Source organism: Brienomyrus brachyistius, chromosome 3 (genome assembly GCF_023856365.1).
Source record: "Brienomyrus brachyistius isolate T26 chromosome 3, BBRACH_0.4, whole genome shotgun sequence".
Taxonomy (NCBI): Eukaryota; Metazoa; Chordata; class Actinopteri; order Osteoglossiformes; family Mormyridae; genus Brienomyrus; species Brienomyrus brachyistius.
Window position 1 is genome coordinate 24831072 of NC_064535.1, and position 22795 is coordinate 24853866.

Below are 22795 nucleotides of genomic sequence, written 5' to 3' on the forward strand. Positions count from 1 at the left end.
AGTTTAAGCACTTTCATTAAGTGCCCAGATTAAGAAGTTATTACTTAAGATAAGTATTTGTCCATCTGCAACCCTAAACTGAGCTGAAGATTGATGCTCTATTTATTCCTCCATTTGCAGTAACGTGTGTACTATGTGGGGTATGGTTATCTTTTCTTAATGTACATCTCAGACGTCTGCAGAGCATAGATTTGGAAAGTAATTGCAAATTCCAAGAGACTGCTTTCCCTCAGCTGTATGTGTTTGGAATGAAATGTAATGCTAGGGTGACCATGTTTTGCTTTGCAAAAAAGAGGACACCAGAGGCGGGATGCAAAGAGAGACATCAAAGCAATGCAAATATGATGATAGAAAGTATTCTGACTGTAGGAAGCAAATGTCAACATGACACAAAGCTAAATGCCAGACATTTCAGGCATTTTAGGTGCCAAAAAAGATGACGTATGCTCACCTTAGTAATAAGCAATGTGCAACGTCTACATATAAGACATAATCTTAATTTAATCCCATAGCAGAATATTTCACACAAAATTCAGGATAAACCCCTTTCAGAATGATACCACCTTAAGAACTAGTCTTGAACCTGTTTATTTGGTCAGTTGCTTTGTCTTTGTGCTAACTAGCTGCCATATTGTGTACCTTGCTTGAGCTTCATGTGGCTTCCAGTCCTACCACTTTATTAAAGTTCAAGTCAAGCTATAACATAAGGTTATGACTAACAGTCACATAGCACAGTGGTAAGAGTGTCTCCTCATTCACTGTAACAATAGCTAAAGTACATGAATTTACCTAAATTGTACAAATGAAATGTATGCAGTAAAACACGGCAAAGATCTTTTTCGTTAGAAGCGATAGAAGGCAAGTCTCTAAAGCAGGCAGCTCTTTAATTTATATTCCATTATGAACTACGTTACTGATTTCACATTATGCTGAAGAGGAGAAAAATCTCACAGGAGCAGAGTTTCCAAGTAACATATCATTACAACAGAAATGCATACCACAGAATATTTCCTGATTGCTAAACACACATAACACATCTTGAAATGACAGCGGTTTATCAACATTTGTTTTTTTTTTTTTTTTACTCCCAAAGTCAGTGGTTTGGCATTAAACAAGATAGCATTTCCAGAAACTGGCAAATATGAATAAACTGGAAACCCAGGTCAAAATGAGCCTATTGTGCTTTTTGATTTTTACTGTTGAAGGCTATACTCTGTCTCCAGGACAGCAGAACTAGGGCAGGTAGACTCAGTGTGACATAGAAAGGGATGCAGTAGAAAAATGGTTTGTATTCTTTAAAGTGCTTTTCACTTTCCCATGATGAAAATGATGCACTCGTGGCATCAAAAGGGCCCATCTCAAAGGGCAACCTCACCTTCTGTATCTCGAATAATGTTTATTTTAAGTGACTGACAAGGGCTATCAGGACACTGTGCTTTACGAAGTGTACAAAGAGTGTGTTCCGGCATCACTATATGTATCTCATGTTACTTAGCGTCATGTATTTCAAATCAGTCAAATGACTGACATAATAATTGATTGAGCTGGTGTATTTTCTCACTCTTGATCCCACCACGAAAGGCTGTTAGGTCTACTGCCAGTTCACTAAGCCTGCAGGAGCTCTTCCCACTGGATGGACTGGGAGAACACCTCTCTCTCCAGCCACATCTCATAGCTATAGGGAAAGTCCTCGGGCAGCTCCACTCGCTGGCCCAGCACACTCTGTAGGCAGTTGTCCACGGGAACAAACTCTCCTCTGGTCTTCTTGCCATAGCGTCGTCTGTTGAACAGTTCGATGCTCTCCCGCAGCGCACACTCTTCTGCTTGGAAGTCCCAGGGCCGGGCATCAATGTCTGAGGGAAGACAGAATTAGCTGCTGAGTGGGAGACCATAAGCTGTACAACCACTGCTAACACTTAAAGCAGTCATGTCTAATTATAGATACCTATAATTATATTAATATATATTATATTATTATTATATTATACTTATATTATAATTAATATATTATATTATACTTATATTATAATTAATATATTATATTAATTATATAATGCATTATAATGCATTCAGAAAGTATTATAAACATCCGTCCATCCATCCATTTTCCAACCCGCTCATTCTTCTCGGTCGCGGGGGGTCCGGAGCCTATTCTGGAAGTTATGGGCATGAGCCGGGGAACAACCCAGGAGGAACAACCCCAGGAGGGCCAGCCCATCGCAAGGCAATATTATAAATATGGCTGTAACTATTTATAAAAAGGCATAACACATTAAGCCATGCTTATTATGCATTATGACAACTGCTTTAAATAAAGTTTTACCGAGTTACTTGGTAAGTTGAGGCCAGGATGGCAGCATTCTGATGAGACAGCATAAGACCACCTAAGTCAGATTTCTCCTCCTTCCCTTAAGAACGATCACTCATTTACATCGTAAATATGTGACATTATACCAACCTGCAAGAGGTGAAGACTAGCACCTTTGAGTACTGCACTTATGAAGAGTGTCAACTTTGCACTGAGGCTTGGTCAAATTATAAAACACACAAAATGTTTTTCAATAACAGGAGGATGATGATTACTGTTTTATGAAATAGTCTGGGGAACACAGGGCAAAATGTTAGTACTTTTATATACCAAGCAGGCTATTCAATATTTGTACACAAGCAGGGGCTTACAGTCTTACCATTGCCATAAGCCCAGTCATCATTGAGCCTATGCCGTACTTTCTGGTAAATGGCCGACATGGTCTTCATGTTACTCTTCCTCCATTGCCGGCCCAGATACTTCGTCTGGATCTTGAGCAGCTTGAGAATGTAGAGCTGCATCATAGCTTGCTTGACCTTGAGCGCCCTCTTGAGGATGGGAGCAGACTTGAAAACTACTAACATCTGCAAGGAAAGACAATAATGAGATTAAAGAGCAGAGCTGCAAAATCAAGAGTGATGTACTTTTTATCCCATAGAATATAAAGTGACACATGTCCCTGTTTATAACTCACCATAGTCCTAGAGTGCTTCCACTTGGTGACCTTATTGAGGATCCTCAGGAGGTTTATGCAGGAAAAAAGGTTCCTCCAGCAGAACTGGGTGCCATCCCCAGACTCCTGTGTACAGGTATCACACACAGCACGTGGTTTGGCTCATAAATAGGTGGACTAACTCAAAAAGTTCCCAAAAGAACTGCTGTTTCACTCTTGAGAAAGCAAACATAAAACAGTATTGGGGAAGTTACTCATAAAAATAAATCATTACAGACAGACGTGGAAAGTTCAGGTCCAGAAAGTACAAATCTAGACCAAGGTTTTGCTTCAACCAAGCAGTTGGGCATAAAGAGTCACAGAGTACGCAAGTAGTTGGTTGAAGCAAAACCTTGGTCTGGATTTGTACTTCCTGGACCTGAACCTTCTGTCTGTAATGGACTACTTGTCAGTAGCTTCCCCAACACTGGCCAAAAACTCAAAACTTTCTAGTAGTCTCCTGATAATTTTTTAAAACTATTGTAGTAATTCTTCTAAAATTCTACTGTAAGTTGACTGTGGTCATCAGGGGAACCTTCCATATTTGCTGTAATTGATTCATTTGCATTTGAGGAGACATAAAGGGACGGAGTTACAGTGATGGTGAGGTTTGATTGGAGCTGATCACTGGACTTACCAGACTCTCCACCGTGAGCTCCGGCATCTCATGGAGAACGCAGTGAGGGAAGTCCAACACACCGATCCTAAGTCAGACAGTGGAGACAAAAGTTACAGGAAACGCACACAAGAAAACATGCAAACATATAAGGCCAGTCACTGCCGTCCACCTGATTCCAGAAGGGGAGTCACGCGTACCTGTTTCTGGCACTGATGTAGGATGCGATGTTCTGATTGAAGAACTTGAGAATGAGCGGTATGCAGTTAGCGAAGACTAGATGTTGGGAAATATACTCAAACTGGATGGAGAGTGGAAAGAACAGAAAAAAATGAGATGGAGAGAAGCAAAGGACAGAGAACTTCAGTCTGTGGTAAGTGAAAGGATTCATATCCTATGTCATGAATTCTATAGAATTTTCGGTAATGCTTTACATTAACTATACTCATAATGCTTTTATAATGCATTTGTAGAACATTCAGTGCACCTTCATAATACATTCATAATGCATTCATGGAGCATTCAAAAGCAGCATCGAACCTTAACATCCTAATATACTTTAAAAGCATTAATACACAATAATAACAAGCATTATTGATGCATATATTCTATGATTATAATGTTTGTTGATAATGTGTATATTAAGGTATGTTAGGATGTTACGGTATACTTATATGCTGCTTATGAATGCATTTTGAAGTTGTGCTGAATGTTCCATTAATGCAATATGAAGGTGCAGGTAAAGTTATTTGTTGTTATATGTTTATTTCACGTTAACCTTTCCTTTACATGTTCAGTTCATGTAGACAAGCTTGCCCAAGTTTAGAAATGCCATCTCGTGATGATTTGTGCATCTAGGAGACATCTGGCCCATGCTGAGTAAAGCCATAAGTGAAAACCAAGAGGTCCTTAAGAAGAACTAACCCTCTCAGAATGCACTTAGAGGAAGCCTCAACGCATGTTAATGATTTATGTCCTTCAGGATTGCAACCAAACAAACAGTCTCAAACTCCCAGCATATAAAGCGAAGAGATTCTGCTAATGGAAAATGGTGTCTAGTGGTATTATTCCAGTCTTCCCTTCGCCGACCTATAGAGGGCGATATACTATAACATAAATACTGTTAACTCTACGGTGATTTCAGTCCCAGCTAAGCAAGGTCACGCTGATACAAATACCACAGCTAACAGGGAACGTTCACAGAGCTTCAGCTAATGTTATGTGACGGTCTTCTGAAATTTGGCACAGAATGTTCTTAATGTAACATTAATCGAATGTTATTTCCACGTTTTACATCGTAACAAAGGTTCCGTCAATGTCAGCACGATAACATTACCTCAACATCCTTTTAATGCAATCAAAAATTGAAAAAATATTGCTTTAATATAAAATATAATTTTATAAAAGTACTCTATGTGCATACTACAAACGTGCTGTCCAGCCTCGAACCCGTAACCTTAGATGTGTAAAGTAACAGGGTTACCTGCTGCCTTTCCATCCCTTTCATTACCTTTTATATAATTAGTCTTATTTGTAGTAGTAGTTGCAGCACTGGGATAACGTTTTGGGAACCTCAGGAGCCCTGGACATTTTTAATGTTTCCAAACCTTAATTATAGCTGCAGCCATAGCACTGTTTGTGTGAAAGCCCTGTCCTGGGATTCCTCTCTTCCACAGAAAGGGGAAACTCTGTTTGAGGGCAATACTGTTTCAGTTTCGACAGAGGCAATAGGTTAGCTCAGTTAGCTGTGGTCTGAATTACTCAGGGCTCCCCTGTGTCCTCAGTTCCTGCTTCTGCTTATCATACCCTGGAGGGGGGGGGACTGGCACTCTGACCTGGTAGATGTGGTTCAGCTTGAAGTGCTTCAGCAGCAGCAGTAGTAGAGCAGAGATAGCCTTGACAATGATCTCCTTGTGCCGGTTCACATCCACACCCAGCTTCATGCTCTGCAGGACGGTGATTCTGAGAGGCAGATGAGACCACCAGATTGATACAGAAACCCATCTGTCACCAGCAACTATCTTCTAACTTTCCCAATCAGGTCCTCCGGGACCCGTGGTCGGTCCTTCTTTTTTTGCACCCTCTGAGCTCCCTGCCATTGGGGAGCAAGAACCTGCACTGTCTGCGGGTCCCTATTGCCGGACTGGGAAACACTGCTGTAACTGGTTTGCAACAAGATGAAGTCAGTGTGAAGGAGTTAATATTAAATGGGAAATATTGTATTTAAATATGATAAATACACAAAGTGAAACTGACAAATGAGAAGTACTAGACAGAGGAGGAAATAACTATTTTCTGTTCTGTATTTCCCACCTAGTTTTACTTGTGTTACAGTCATGCGTCACTTAATGATGGAGATACATTCTGAGAAATGCGTCATTAAGTGATTTCATCACTGTGAGAACATCACATGACCCGTTTCCACCAATGTGGTGCCAGAGTTGGTGCTGGGCTTTTTCCCAGAGTGTATAGAGTGTATTTACACAAACCTAGATGATATAGCCCACTACACACCTAGGCTATATACTATAGCCTAAATAACAACAGAGTACACTATAGTAAATACATAAACCTGTAACAGTTATCAACAAGTATTATGTATATGTTGTATAAAAAGTATAACTGGCAGTGCAGTAGGTTTGTTTACATCAGCATCAGCACAAACACCCGAGTAATGCATTGTGCCATGACATCACAATGTCGCTAGGCGACAGGAACTTTTCAGCTCCATTATAATCTTATGGGATCGCCATCGTGAATGTGATCCGTCGCTGACCGAAACGTCGTCATGTGGCACATGACTGTGAACACGGACAGGTACTGTGCAGACATGCACATGATTAAATTTAACATTTAAACAATATATAACAGCTGAGGTTGAGCTGAAGGCGACAGGTAGGGGAGGCCAGGCCCTTACGGGATTTCCTCAGGTAGCACATCCGCCAGGACATTGATGGAGTCCACATTAGTCCTGGAGGTGGGGGCTACAGCCAGCAAGAGCTTCAGCAGGCCTATCTGAGGGAGGGTATAAATACATTAAATAAGCATATTCCCCTACAGTCATGACTTACTTACAAACTTATCAGAACCTCAAGGACAATTGTTTGAACTAGGAAGAAAAGGCAAACTAATCAAAGTCAAAACAGATTGTAGACAGTCAGAGTGGCTGGAGACTAGGACGGTTCCAGGTACTCACCACATATTGGGGCAGGCTGGGCAACATTCGCTGGTACAGGATCTCCACAGGTGACTCGTCCACCTCCTCCATTCCCTGACCAATAGACAGCAGACTGAGTCACGGGTGGAAGCTGGCAGGCCAATGGGAGACAGACGGGGCTCATTACTGACCGTGGTCATTGGACGCTGCTGAAGTGCCTCCTCCTTTCTAATCTGTACCTCCGCTATGGAGACGTACTTATGCTGTGAAAAGCAGGCAGACAGGTTCCCCCATAATGCTCTTTGTGTCACATGATGCAATACAATATCCATCCATTTTCTATACCCGCTTGTCCTATTGATGGTCGCGGGGGTCCATAGCCTATACTGGAAGCTACGAGCACAAGGCAGGGAATAACTAAGGATGGGGCGACAGCCCATCGCAGGGCACACACACACACACACACACACACACACACACACACCCATATACCATTCATACCTATGGACAATTTGTCAACTGCAATTCACCTTAGCATGTTTTTTGACTGTGGGGGGGGGGGGAGACATAAAACCTGAAGAAAATGCAAACTCCAGGCACATGTGGGCCCAGGGCAGAGGCTCAAACCCTCATCAAAGAGATGTGAGGCGACAGCACTAACCACTGCTCCACCATGTTGCCCATGTGATATAATCACCAAAGGGGATCTTAGAGGAAACACAAGACTGGAATGGACCTAATTAGGCAGTCGGGTTGATATATTTGAGAATATATTGGGGCTTCATTTAGTTTTAGTTTGATGGATCTCAATCAGTGTTATGGGTTTTTAATATTCAGGTGAAAGATGAGGTAGGGGTTAGCCTACCTGCTTGAGAGTCTTCACGCTCTCGTGGATGGGTCTTGGCAGACCAACCAAGGTTTCAGTGTCACTGCAGGACAATCCCCCAAGCAGAACAATGGTCAAGAACAGGCATCTGATACAAAGTTACTAAGGTGTAGTAAGGGGGTGGTGGGTCTAAGTAGGCAACATGGCGTAATAACAGTTGCTGAGCTTAATGTAGAACTGTTGGGCGATGCTTTCTCCAATTTAAGCTTGGTTCTCAGACAGGAGCATCACTAGAGATTTATGAAGGGGGGGGGGGGGCTATGCCTTCAAGTCTTTATTAGGAGGGTCTGATGGAAATGGCCCACATTATTTAAACTAATTAGTGTACATTTATTTGGGTGGGGGGGGGGGGGGGGGGTTAGAAATAGGTCTAACGACACCCCAGATCTCACAGTAAAGCTAAATACCACATCCATGTTTCTCCATCTCTATTCCTTCACCCCGCTGATATAACATTTTACAGTTCTAGCAGTTTGCAGCAATTAAAACGTACTTTTTCTGTACTTTTCGCCGTTTAACATGATGTACTGGTGAATGACATAACAGTGTTAAAAGTGTTCTTACACCAAGGAGACGCTGATGAATCTTCACTTAAAGCACCACACACCTAGTCTTTTTTGCATTAGATGTTAGGTCTGTAATCAGTCCATTTTTACTGCAGGTCTTCACTTACTGTCAAGCATGAGGGATTTCAACGACAGTGGGAGAATTGCAGGGTAATTTTAGAGGGAGACTGAACAGTAATTATTCAACTGCAGACAAGGTCAAAGTTAATCAACACACAGTTCTCAATCTTTCCATTTTTGTTCCTTCTTCTCCAGGAATATTTCTCTGGCCTGATGCTGCTTATGCTAATTCTGTAATAAACACAAATCCTGTACCTAGTGAAGGATGACTTGCTGTTCACAACACTGACCATTGACAAAGACGCAGTACCTACTTTCCCAGAGTGAAGCCAATGAACTTGTTCCTGCTTGTCTCCAGGAAGTGCAAAATGTCTTTCTCTCTGTACAAAAACAGAACTTGTCAAGCCGGTGTAACTTCTGCACATTCAGCGGACACCAGCTAGAGAGGGTCCACATTTAATATGTCTGTGACTGACTGATGATGGCATTTTGGAAATATGGCCGGTCACTGGCAAGCCTTTACATCGCTCATACATAACACTCAGCTTGTCTCATACAGCTAATGGGATTTTACCTTCTACATTTGCCCTTCATTTGCTGCGCTAGAAGTTATGACCTTGGGAGAAAGCGATTCATGCACGGCAACAGCAGACCCCAAAACACAGCACCGAAGCAGGAACGGTCTGCTTGCGGAAACTATATGTGAGGGATAGCCTCCACCTGACTTTGGGGGCCCAGGGGAGGCCCTTGGGAAGGCCGAGCCTCTCAGCAGGGGTAGAGAGAAGGAGTGGAGGTGGCAGTGGAGGCTGGATGATGGTGTCACGGTCCAGTGGGTCCACTTCGGCCTCCATCGTGCTGTCCATGTCCTCACCGTCATCATCTTCATCCCTCACCTCGTCATTCTTGAAGGGGTCCCGTTCTCCGTATGTGTCGAGGCTGTCCTGCTTCACCAGGAGCTGAAAGGCAGGCAAACACACAGTCCTTACATGAAAGCTGGCAGTGGCTTGTCTGGTTTTCTAAGCTAAAGGGAAAACAGAGACATCCCCAAAGCAGCTCTCAGACAATGGCTACAGCTATGTAGTCGTCCATTTTGGATGAAAGACACATGTGCTATCGAATCTGACAAAGCTAAAGGCTGAAAAAGACCTACGGATGTTATTAAAATTGTCTTGTTTTGAATGGGATAGAAGTGTTTCCAAACACCTGGAAACTGTGACTGAATGCAAACTGGGGAGTCTGCATGGAAACGGGGCTACAGCAGGACTCCCACACTGGGCGTTCACTGTTACCCCCACATGTTCATCACAGTGCAACAACGACTATGAAAGATCAGGGAGTGTCACATTTTCTTTCAGAGAAGAAATTTAATTCTGATGCAATACTTCATTATTCTGAAGCATAAATTAGTAATTTGATACCCTCATGACTAGCTATAGAACTGGACTGTGAGATTATTTTCCAAATAAATTTTGGAAAAATGTTTTATTTCTAAAACAACCACTATGAATTCCTGCTAACATTTAGGTATTTTTTTTATCCCAAACAACAAAGCAAACCAAGCTAAATAAAAGAAGTGACAGACAACCATAACACAAGCCTTAGGCATGGGTTGCATTCATGTAGCATTAAGTGCCATGGCGATTTCTTAACGGTGGAAGAGCAATGGTGACATGGGGCCCATCCTCCAGCGGAACAGCCATTTTTATAATAAAAGCTGGTGCCTATTCCATTCTTGCCAAACCTCAAGAGAGACTAGAAGCAGCAGGGATGACTAAAAAAATGCAGCCTGCATGGAGGCACAGCAGAAACAGGAGGAGAAAGAGTAGGTAGAGATGGACACAAAAGGGTGCAAGGACCAGCCCAGAAAACGAGTGCACAAAAGAGAGCGTGGTGAAAGACCTGCTTCTTGGAAAAGTGAATGTCTCCCTCCAAGCTATCAAGAAAGGCCATCTGTAGAAATAGAAGGAAGAGGTGTTCAAAAGCAAAGTTGAGATCCTCTGAAGATATGGTCTTGACTAGTGTTTCTCAGTCCGGGCCTCAAGAACCCCCAGACAGTCCACGTTTTGGATCTCTCCCAGTTGCCCACCAGTCTGTAGTGATGGACAAAATGATGCTTCATGATCTATTCGCTGTATTTTTGACCCCAATAGATGGCGCTCACTGTAGGACATAAAACATGCCTCAAAGCAAACCAATAGCACCATCTAGTGGGGTAAAAAAATATAGCAAATGGTTCAAAAAGCATCATTTTGTCCATCCTGGCAAAAACGTGGACTGTCAGGGGCTTCCCAAGGACCGGTTTGAGAGACACTGGCCTGAACTGTAGTGGAAGCCTCAGCAACCTGGTGCTGGAGAGTCCCATGTCACCAGAGTGGAATATCGGTGCTCACATTCAAAAACGTTGACTTTCGCTTACCAGCTATAGTCTGAACAGTGGTCAGGTGTGAGTTCTAGGGTTGTCTGATACAACTGCAGCAAATCTGCAGCAATCCATCCAGTACCATCTCAGCTATGACGATGTTGCAGGTTTTTTATTTAAGGTATGCCTGCGGATTGGGTATCTGGAGTTGCATAACCAGGTGCTGCTTGCTGAGAATTTCCTGCGAGGAGAGAAAAGTTACCCTGCGACTACGGCGCCCCCTCTTCTGTTGCTGCTGTTGCTCGAGGAGCTCCATGGCGGAGGCGGGGGGCGAGGCCGCTCGCATGCTGCGCACCACCTTGATGCTGTCCTCTGGGAGCGGGGGCAGGCCCAGCTGCTCACGACTTTGCTCCTTCATCTGCTGCAGGTCGTCAAAGCCTCCCAGGGTGAACTGGAAGCACATGCGCACACTCAATCCAGAAAATGCATCTTAATCCCGCTGAGCACACTGACAATTTCCCTGTGGCTAAGCATCATTAATCATTCCCACATTACATCCTTCTCCCCTCATAATGTCACTCCCAAGTTCTCATCAAGAAGACTGGCGATGGTTAACATGTTCCAGAACGGGACGGAACCCCATCTGTCACGTCAAAAAAACTTCCCAAGGGCTCAAGAGCCCTTAAGTGAGTAACTGATGATGAGCACTACAAATGTAACAGGACAACACGGCGAGACTGACCAGCACCGTCTTCCACAGAAGCAGAAGCACCTTTTTCATGGGGAAGTGAGGGGCGTTCATGCTGCAGAACTTTGTCATCATGCCGAAGAGCATGAGCGCAAAGGGCTCGCCATTGTGCAGCGAAGAACCTGCCAAGCGGGTGGGAGGTGGTGATCAGGGCTTGAGGCACTGAAAGAAATAAATAATCTAACATGCAGCCTCAGGTTTCATCATCCGGGTCTCTACACCCCCACCTAACACCCCGAATTAAACAAATATGGAAAGAACAGGCTCTGTGTTTCTTTAACTGAAGCAAAGTTGCTATAACACGGTAATGAAAATTGCTTTATTTATACAAGCGCATTGGAATGCTTCTTTTCCCTCCTTTGATACACACACACACACACACACACACACACACACACACACAGTTGGGGACAAAGCCTGGGGTCCAAGCACAAGGGCCAGCCATTTATCCACCACCCCTTGAGCAGGAGGTTATTAAGGGCATTTCTCAAGGGCCCAATGGACATATGACCATTTTACCAGGACCGGAACCCCTGACCCATCCCAGTGAGGGATTTCTCTAGTTAATTTGTAGTTATTTTTATTTAGTTCATTCATTTATGGCTTTTATATTTTCATTTTCATATTTCCTTCTGTCCTTGTTACTTGCTTCCTCACATCATGTTCTTTGCCTCTCATACAACTCACTCTTACCAAGGCCATCTGACCCCCCCTGGCTCCAAGAGTCTGTAAGAAGAACCATAGAAAAAGGCCCGCTTCCCTCGGGGGGGGGGGGGGGGGGGGGGGTGGGCAGTGACAGATGCAGACAGACACTGAACCGACTGTTTCTGTAACATCTTCATTCTGTCTTAATAAACTGCTTAAGCTTAAGGAACCTGCCTCTTCATTCGACTCTGAAAGATCCTGGGGTTTCCACTGAAGAAATCTATCACCGGTGAGTCACACATCACCCTCCAGTACAACCCCGAGTGATATCCGCTAAAGTGTCAATTAGACATCTGTCTGTTTATTCTCCGGTGATATACAGAGGCAAAATGAAGCTTGTGTTGTTCAAGTGCGAAGAGGCAGCGTGCCCCCCCCCGTCTCAAGTAGACGGTTTCTCACCCAGCTCCACCTTGAAGGTCTCCCTGGCCATCTTCCACTCCAGCTTGTCGTCTTCAGCCTCTGATCGCACAGTATCCACCATCAGATACATGACGTTCAGCAGGACCCTGGAAAACCGGAGCACGTCAAGACCAGCAGTAGGCAGCTATTAAATAATGCGGGGTTTCTAAATTAAAAGGTCACAAGGTGAAACCACAGGATGATAAGTCCATGTTGCGTTCATCAGCAATGGACTTAAAATACATCACATCATTTATTATCTACCTCAGAACTTAAATCCAGTTCACTGCAATGTACAGCTGTAAGCTATCCTAGTGTTAGACATGTTAGGGAAGACTAGCCTACTTTCACACATTCAGAATATGGTCATGATATTCACAGAGTGTAAAAATATGTGATGGAGTGTTCCTAAGCGGTTTATTATGATCATCATCCCAGAACATGAAAGTTCCTACAATACATATTCTCCAGTAATTATATAAGATTGGAGGACGATGTTGACTTTGCTAACATATGTTTGCTGGAAATACATCTCATGTGGGCGAAAAACAAGATGTGCTACTTCACACTAATAAACTACATAACAAAAAGCAAATGATCAAGAGCAGAAATCCTAGCAGATTCGTGTATAATTATTTCCAGAAAGCAACCAGGGTAGCTGTTCCTGCAGCCATCAGGAACGATTTTGAAAGATGTCACCGGGGAATGCTCATCATGATCCCAGCCAATCAGATCCTGTTTCGGGTCTCACCTGAGCTCGGTGCTGTCCACCAGGGAGATGGCTGGCTTACTCACTGCATTACTGCATGCCTGGTTATTACTGCAGGATGATGGACAAACATAGTAAGGAACCCACCAAAAGCACAAGAGAATCAAAAATTCTCTACAAAGCTTCTAAACCATGAATAATTTCTTCCAGGTTCAAAGACACAGCACAAACACCTATATGGGATTTGAAGTGGCGATATTTCGGTCTCAAACCCATTTGTTTAACCTTGATGCTATCCAATGCACGCAGAGGATGAAAATGAGGAGAGGCAATATGGAAATCTATATCAACTCGACAGGACCATGGAATGGAAATGTCTGGTCCAGTTGCATTGAGAGGCTGGTCACAGTGCTGCTTGGGGTTTAACCCCAAGTTGTGACCAGCCTCTCAATGCGACTGGACCATACATTTCCATTCCATGGTCCTGTTGAGTTGATATAGATTTCCATATTGCCTCTCCTAAGCCGTGACATAACTTGCTCCAGAACCTGACTCAAAATGATACTATAAATATTTCTTGGTCTGCTGCCTCACACACTAAAAATATTCTTGCATAGGACAGGATCCACTCCACAGCTGCTTGCTTGCTTTCTTGCCACCTCAGTGCCTCCATACGGGGGGGGGGGGGGTGGGGGGGGAGGCGATTGAAAGGCTATCAGGAGGTCACACCATCGGGCATGGGGAGAGTCTCTGACTTTGGCTTCCTTCAGCTCTGAATGAGAAAGCAGCCGGGATGGAGTTAAAACTTGCGAGTGACCGAGTTCATCTTCCTGAAGCTTGCAGTGGAAAACTGAAGCTTGGACAATGTCTCAAATGACGTAAACGTGCCATTCGTGAGTGTGGCGCTTTGTGGGATGCCACAAGGCTGCTCCTACAACACCGACCGGCGTTATTCAGAAGATGTTCGACTCAGCACTACAATATCGTATGAATGAGCCTATTTTCAAGCAGACTCCAAAAATCGAATTTGGAAAAGCTATTATACCAGCGTGTTTTTAATGTGGCTCCTCTGTGGGTGAGCAGCGTGAAAAGACGGCTTAGCTCTACAGATTTTTTAGTATAATGATATTTATAAGAAGAGGGGGTTTGGAGGGGGCGAAGGTTGATAGTGACAAAATTACCAATCAGGAAGTGTGGCAATAGCATACGGGGGGGGGGGGGGGGGGGCACGATCAGGGCTCACGTAGGGGCCACATGGCAACTCACTCCATCTCCATGCTCAGCAATTCCACCATCGCCGTGAAAGTGCCCATGCTTAGCAGGAGGTAGATGTTGTGCCTGGACCAGTGCAGGATGTCCGCTTCTGTATTGCACTCACTGAACACACCTGGGGGGGGGGTGCAGGGGATTCACGATGAATCAGAAGGGGGAGATTTAAGCTTGTGCACGTGCACACACACACACACACACACACACACACACACACACACACACACACACACGAGAAACTCACCCTGGGCTAAGTAAAGGATGGCACGGGTCACTCTCAGCCTCCTGTCTTTGTTGGTGACCTCCAAGGCATCCAGCAGTCGCATCACATAGGCCCTCTGCTCGACAATGCCCAGCTCAGTCCACCTCTTCTCCTTCACTTGGGGGAGGGGAGACAGAGGGGTCATATGAATGAGAGCGCCGTGCTACTGTGACGCTCCAACTCGTCTTCACGTGTGAAAGATTTCCTGAGCTCAGCAATACTCATTAAAGCTCCCTGACCAAGGACTGCAGCCCAAAGCAGGACTGGACATTACAGGCACTCAGTGTTGTGTGCTAATCTGTGAGGCCAGACCGAGCTAAAGACGTGGAGCCGAAATCTAGAAGGTGGATTTCCCCAGAGCTGTTGAAAGTCATTAGTGGAAAAACATTTTTAAAAGTAGGAACACTCAAGCGTTCAAGGGAACAGATGTGGGACCTCAAGTTCACTTTCTCTTACACAGCAGTCTGGAAATGAGGCCTTCATGATCTCTGACCTCCTAACCCTAACATGACAGCCTTAAACTCTACCTGGCCCTAACCCTATTCATAATTAACCAAGCGAAATGCGAGACTTTTAGCATTTTTAGTTAGTTGATTGCATTCACAGATCTTTGTGGGGGCCTGAAAAACACACACACACACACACACACACACACACACACACACACACACAGAGTAAACAATGTCTCCTCAGATACAGCTGTGGTTAGATTGAAACCCACGGTCATGGAGCTGTAAGCAGGACCCACTGCCTGTCAAACCACAACAGTGACCACTGAGTGATTTTCTGGATGTATTCCTCTGTCACAACAGACCTGGCTGGGTCACCTGCAAAGTACAGATCTGCCTCAACACCATCAAGCAGGCAGCAGACACTGAATCCCAACGGGGGAGGGATGGGGCGGACGGGGTGGCTCTCTGCATTTAAGTCATATGACAATTCTTGATTTACACATCAACTCAGACATGACAGACAAGGGCAGGCAACCGTGATCCAAGGCCATGTTTATTCGAGGTCTTTAAAGACACAGCCAAGGATAGAGTGCTTGAGTCTGGTTACTGACAGCAGGAAAATATTTACATTGTTATTCTTTACATGTATTTTTGACTTTTGTGCATTAACTTTTAATAAAGTTATTTATGTGATTGGTTATGTACAGAGGTTAGACAATGAAACTGAAACACCTAAATTTTTGACCACAATAATTTATTAGTATGATGTAGGATCTCCTTTTGAGGCAGATACAGCATTAATTCATCTTAGGAATGACAAATAGAATGCACAGTAACCAGAGGGATTTTCAGCCATTCCTCTCGCAGTAGCCAGGTCACTATGTGATGTTGGTGAAGGAAAATGTTTCCTGACTCACTCCTCTAAAACACCCCAAAGTGGCTCAATAATATTCAGATCTGGTGACTGTGCAGGTCATGGGAGACGTTTCAGTTCACGTTCATGTTCATCAAATCATTGTATTGCTACGGTTGTTGTGTGTATTGGTGCATTATCATCCTGATACACGGCACCACTTTCATAGTACAATGTTTGAACCACTGGGTGAACATGGTCCTTCACAATAGTCCAGCAGTCCTTGCCAGTGACGCGCCCATCTAGAGCAAGTAGTGGGCCTGGGGAATGCCATGACATTGCAGCCCAAACCGTCACTGATCCTCCCCCATGCTGCACTCTGGGTACACAGCGGTCTGGGTGGTAAGTCTCTTTGCAGCTTCTCCACACCGAAACTCTCCCAGATGTGGGAAAGACAGGGAAGGTGAACTCATCAGAGAACAATACGTTTCACATTATTTACAGCCCAAGATTTGCGCTGCTGGCACCATTGAAACCGACTTTTGCCATTGGCACGAGTGACCAAAGGTTTCGCTAAAGCAGCCCGACCACGACAATTGACCCTGTGGATCTGCCAGTGAAGAGTTTTGGTGGAAACTGGAGAGTCGGGTGCCAGTTTAATTCTGCAGTTGGGCAGCTTTGGTTATATGTTTATTTTGTCTACAATCATGGTTGGTACCTGGACGTCCCTTTCAGACAGCTTCCTCTTGGCATCCACAGTTATTCCTGTGGATGTGGTGTGTCCTACATGATGGTATGCCGACGTTACCCTGGATACCATGGCTCTCAATACTCCACAAATACTTGCTGTCCTGGTCACAGATGCACCAGTGAGACAAGCACTAACAATTTGTCCTCTTTGATCTCTGATATGTCTCCCAATATGTTGTGTGGATTTCAATATTTTATATACAGCTCTGCTATTGCTCTGCTAATTCAGCCTTCACACTCTGCTCTTATTGATGGAATGTGCAATCATTGAAAACTGCCTCTATATATATATATATATATATATATATATATATATATATATATATATATATATATATATATATATATATATATATATATATATATAGGTGTGAAACCTCAAACACTATATCAACCAGTGGTTCAGTATTATTGTCCAACCCCTGTAGGTTCCACGCAATGCAGCAGTTTTATATTCAACAGTGGGTAAATAAGTTTTCTAGGTTAGTGCAGTGGTGCAGTGATTTGCGCGGTTGCCTCACACTAGTGGGACTAGTTGGAATCCCTGTTGTGTGGTCCCAACTAAAACATGGTAGGGTGAATCAAACCTGCCGAATTCCCTATAGGAGTGAATGCATGTGGCCATGATGGGTTATTCACTGCCATGCACCTATAGTTCTGGAATAAGCTCCAGATCCCTATGACCTACACAGGATAAATGGGTGGATAAACCATTTATCTAACTGACTCATTTTAATTGACTTCATCAAATGGCTGCAGTAGTTGAGTTTAGTGTCTTCATTCTTTGATTAAACACAGGTATGGAATGTAATTTCTCTTGGATAGGCCTTTTTCCGCCCTTAGTAGACTCTTGTTTTTAAAATAGCCCATAGAATAGCACATTTTCTCAGTTTAATTGTGGAATTTGTTTAGTGGACAGAGGGACGGTCATCCACCTTTTTCAGAGACACAGACCACTTCGGCTGTGCTGACTGCGCTCGCTTTTCTCACAGATGGAGGACACGTGACACATTTTCTCGCCCTGGTGGCTGTGGAGCCATGTATTTACAAGAAGTTAGGGGCCATTGTGCAGGAAATGAAGCCCCTTCTGACGCAAGCATGGTGGGACAGTAACAGTGCTTTGAAGTCGTCTTCAAAACTATCCCAGAACAAGAGGGGAAGCAAACCAGAGGAGGTTCAAAAAGGGTCAGAAGGTGAGTCACAGCCTTCAGAGAATAACAAAGTGCTTGTGGTACCTTCAGTCCTGAAGTCCTCAAAGCAGTCTCTGTTCAGGATGAATTCTGGAACTTCTGTGTAACTGTACAGCTCTAGGGATAGGAAGAAAGGTATATTTTCAACCTCTGGACAACTGCTTTCAGAACACTACCCCCGTAACTGAGGCAAAAGATGTAACAGACAAGGCTTCGCAACCCATAGTTGGTGGGACTACAATATGTTGTCAGTCATTATATATCTGAACGCAGCGGGAACCGAATGTTAGCTCGTATGAAGTCTGCCATTGACAGTCCACTGTAATCCCACCCACCTTGAATTTCAAACATGCACTACAACCCTGCCAATCGTTTCTTTTCACCATGTCGAAAACCATAGCAACCCACAGTATCAGAAAATGGGTTGCAAGGGCCATCATGGCTAAGCAATTTGATTATTGACCGATTATTGCACACTTCATAGAGTCCTTATGTTATATCTTAGAGCAAGAGGCTAAGAAATTGCTCTGATATATTACACAGTTGCAAAGATGTATAAAAACCTGTGTTCACTGAAAGGCTGCCAGGCAGATGTGCCATATACATACGGCATAACTATTGTTATAACGTGGTGTGGATGTTAACCCGGAATCCTTTACCTGCCAGCTCAGTCATGAAACTGTCTGCGTCTCCATACTCAAACTCCAGTGCAGGGGATTCCACGGAGCCCTGTAACACAAACCACGCAGTGCCTTACTGCCACACCCAGAACCTCTCATATGGTTGTAGTCGGACCAGTTTCCCCCCTTGATGCAATGCTTTTCTGTGGGAACCAATTACTATATCTTTATGAAATTAAAAAAATGTGGTTTTTAGTCACATCGTTTTAATTACATCGTTGCCCGAAGATCAACCTGGTGTTCGTTTCTGCAAGCACTGCACCGACCATACCTACACCAAGCAACACGTACAGGGCATCTTGTCAGCTCAGATTGATAAATTTAAAAGAAACTGCAGTGCCAGGTGGTCACAGTCTGGTTATCCTGTCAGTAAAGAACTGAAAGGTACCGTAAAGCTTAGCCATGTCCTCAATGATCACAAATGCAGGGTGGGGGCTGAGAGGACGCGACCCATTAAGTTTAATCATTTAATACTGTAACACTTACTCTCATATTTCACACCAACCTTGGGGATATTTTATGGGGGGGTACTCTTTGAGGAATCCCATTAGTCCAGTGGACTAATTACATTACAAGCAGGCAATGTTGAAAACTTCTGCTGGATCTCATGCTGATTTGGTGGTCAGAGTCCTCCATGATGGAAAGGCTACAGCGGTAAGGCAAACTCCTCCATAGTTGTCGAAAGCACTGGATTCTGCTGGGGTAACATGGTTGGCACTTGTCTTTTGAGTACATGGAAGGTTAAGCACTTCTAGATTGGAAAACACTAGTGGTTGTTCCTATTTTTTTAATGGGGGGTGAGGGGGTGTTTTTCGATTATAGGTGGATCACAGTTCTCTAGATTCCAGTCTAGCTGTGGAACAGTGGATCGACTTCCCAATCCGGTTCCCAGGGACCCGCACACAATCCATGTTTTTGTTCCTTCCCAGCTCCTGGTAGCAAAAATGTGGGCTGTCTGGCAGTGAGCGGGGGAGGGGGGGGGAGCTAAAATTTGGATGACTGTGGGTCCCTGAGGACCGGATTGGGTAGGACTGATTTAGAGTGTTGTCTTCACTCCAGATTGTGCTTTTTTCATGGACATGATAAAGGGGTCCCAGCCTAGAAGGCTGGTGTGACATGTTAGAGGTGACATCCCTGTCATGCAGGTGAGATTTTGCTTCCGTTCTCATGCGACCAGCACCTCCAGCACTCGCATGAATGATTTGAGTGTGAAGTGTCAGGAATGAGTATGATTCTGGCTGAGGAGGGAGAATCTGTCCTCACCAATGGAGTAAAAGTATCTCAGGATCTTGTTGGCAATACAGAGAGAGGATTTCCCAGGTGGATCAGGTCAATTGATGAAAAACCAGGCTCTGAGGAGGCCTCTGGTGATCACAGGTCTCCAGATGAGGCTCACGCCTTACAGATGCAAGTAATCCTTTGGATTGAAAGGCGGTTTGTGAATCTTACATGGGTGGCACCTGCTCAGCCCCCAAGCGAGTTGTTCTAGGTAATCCCAGGATATGCTGCAGAGAATATACCTCCAAGTTAGCTTGGGAACATCTGGGGATCCACCAGAACAGCACACAGTCTGTGACTTTGGAAGGAGAGCTCTGGTCTGACATGATCAGTGTGCTGCTACCACAGTCCCCACCAGAAGGGGTGTGACCGTCATGACGGTGATTTATTTTGGATCAGTAGTCCCAAAAATCTGTCACAAGTTTCTTTGCCATGGTTCGATGCCTACATTTCTCCTTACAAATAGGCAGCTAAAGGAATGAATGAAATGACAGATGATAGATAGATAGATAAAGATAAACGAATGAATGAACGAATGAATGAACGAATGAATGAACGATTGAATGAGAACAGAACTGAGCTAATAGTGAATATCAAAGTGTTTTATGCACAACACGAATAATGCAACTAATTATATAATTATATCAAACAAACCAATTAAAACTATCACTGTTTAAAAAGGCGCCCTTTTTACGGGGGTGACATGCCCCCCCCTCCCAAAAAAAAAATCCAAAATAATTTCAATTATTACGTTGCACCACCCAAAAATCAAACTCCCTGTTACAAATCAACAGTTTACTCAGAAGGACCACCGTGCATCGAAGCGCCGTTGCCCCCACGGCGTCATTTACAGCCACCTAATGAAGTGTGTTTGACCTGCATCCAGCCTGGATACACACAAGCGGGGAAATCGCTTGTGCCGCCCAAGCGCATTGCGATTCCCCCAGCCGCGGGGCCGGTGAACCTGTCCCCACTGACAGGCGTGAGCAAGTGCTTCTACATGGAGCGCCTTTCAAATACCTGTAAATGATTCCCTAATTTACAAGAAAATTAATGATTCTGAAACCGAATTCTCCATAATCCGTTTATGTGCTCGTCACTAAAGGAAGAATTAAATAATTCGAATATATGAAAACGTCCTTCGATGCAGACTGTGCATAGCCGACTACATGTATTTCAAGGTTGTGCAGTCCATAACGGAATAAAACACCCATGTTACCCTAATAATGCTTTAATGAATAAGCCATCAGTTAATCGACTAGGAATAAACAGTGGAAACGACGAGTGAATACTAAAGTGCATTTGTCATTTAGCATTTCAATGATAGTATTTGTCAGGTTTTAAAGTCGTTTAAATACATGTGCTATATGTAAAAATTGCGGACCGGGGACGTGCAACTCTGATTCATTCGGTGAAATAAACATCCAGTATATAAATATATACAAATACTACCACAATAGGTTCGCGTGTTGAAATAAGTCATCACGAGCAGATAAGCCAAATCTGAATCTTAGATGGTTCACATAAAACATTTTGACATGAATAATAAATTACGCGTCAGTTCATTCATCCCATTCTCGCCACCCGTACCGTGGATAAACATTGACAGGGGGGGAAACAGCCGAACCCAGGTTTCACATTACCCCTGCACATTTGGCCCGAGGGATTACTTTAGAAAGTCGTTGGTCAGAATTGTTTTTTAAATTGCTATATAATTAGACTAGGCATAAATTTACCGTAAAATTGTCCCGAGCGCTGCTGTGATATTACATTTCATGTGGTGGTCTCATCCTTGTATTTTTAGCGCTTGTATACTGTCACCAAATATCAAGTCAGATTGAGCTGGTTTTTCTACAGGAGATCTAAAGGATCGGTGCAAACCTCCTCCAGCGCCGCGCGTCTCTGCCTCCGTACACACATAAATACCCTAATTGGACGCGGATCACTAGGGCTCCGCTCGTAAGCTTTCCGCTGATTGCCGAGCACTTCTTAGACTTCGTGAGCACGTCTCCGTTTGACGCCGCTGTTATTAATATGAGATATCAGGTGCCATACCTCCATTTCGTTCCGTGCCAACTCGCTCCGGATCGGGCGCTCCGTCAAAGTGGTATCCGCACATGCAGCCATTTACCGAGTCCAAGATCGCGATTCCCGTCCCCACCAGTATTATTGGATGATTAGGTGACAGGGTGGGCGTGATTTAAGGTAAATGGCATTTGAACAGTGGACAGCGGGCTTGTCTGTGAAGGAGAACCAGCGTAGGAGTCGGACATGTGTCGGAGCGCTATTAATTACCCAGTATACTCGTACCATTTGGCTCAAGGTTGTGAACTAGACGTGTCAATTAGAATTGAGTAAATAAATAATAAATAAATAAATAAATAACACCAAATACGGTTACTAAACAAATCTATAGCAAGCCCATTCAATGGAATAGGGCTAACAGAACAAAACCTTTTATACTTTTATTCCATGTATGAAGAAAAATATCTCATCGGAGCGACCATCCCTCTTCAGTAGCGCTTAAGCAGCCAAGCTTGCGGTTATTTCAGTGGCAAAATTGAGTTTAAGTACTTATTCGTGTTACATCAGCAGAGTTGAGCGGCGCCCCCCGCCTGTGCAAAGAACCAGCATCGGGAACAGGATCTGGTTTCTCAATTGGATTTTTAGTGGCATTCAAAACACTTACATTCAGGCATAAAAGAGAATGATTTGCATCATAGTTTCTGGAATCCTCTGGGTAGAACGGATCATAAACACGGAATTATGGCATACTGATCTAACCGTAACGTGCCTTTCACTACGGTGTCACCTGCAATAACTTGCCTTTCTTCCT

General features: G+C 44.0%; 1 protein-coding gene across 2 annotated transcripts; it reads right to left on the bottom strand.

The window, feature by feature from the left end:
- Positions 1-572: 572 nt before the first annotated feature.
- Positions 573-22291, bottom strand: strip2 (striatin interacting protein 2). Of its 2 annotated transcripts, XM_049009446.1 has the most exons (22): positions 22015-22291; positions 18661-18730; positions 18047-18118; positions 14739-14873; positions 14492-14612; positions 13268-13336; positions 12517-12623; positions 11407-11534; positions 10927-11115; positions 10205-10255; positions 9026-9261; positions 8620-8685; positions 7659-7722; positions 6985-7056; positions 6833-6907; positions 6554-6651; positions 5472-5598; positions 3837-3937; positions 3658-3724; positions 3003-3107; positions 2688-2892; positions 573-1853 (listed from the first exon to the last, which is right to left on the bottom strand). In XM_049009446.1, exons 1-22 carry the CDS (start codon positions 22084-22086, stop codon positions 1606-1608), a joined length of 2478 nt encoding a protein of 825 aa, XP_048865403.1. In that variant the 5' UTR covers positions 22087-22291; the 3' UTR covers positions 573-1605. The 2 variants fall into 2 exon arrangements, with proteins under 2 accessions (XP_048865403.1, XP_048865404.1); XM_049009447.1 differs by lacking the exon at positions 10205-10255 and having other exon boundaries at positions 22015-22286.
- Between the last annotated feature and the right edge of the window lie 504 nt (positions 22292-22795).

What these genes read in the sequence shown, in the direction of transcription:
- strip2 (XM_049009446.1), bottom strand. Translation starts at nt 22,086, where the DNA reads ATGGCTGCATGTGCGGATACCACTTTGACGGAGCGCCCGATCCGGAGC. An exon ending in GACCTTCAAGGTGGAGCTGG is followed by an intron (nt 11,535 to 12,516) that starts GTGAGAAACCGT and finishes CCCGCTTGGCAG; the next exon opens with GTTCTTCGCTGCACAATGGC. An exon ending in AGCTGAACCACATCTACCAG is followed by an intron (nt 3,938 to 5,471) that starts GTCAGAGTGCCA and finishes CTCTCCATCCAG; the next exon opens with TTTGAGTATATTTCCCAACA.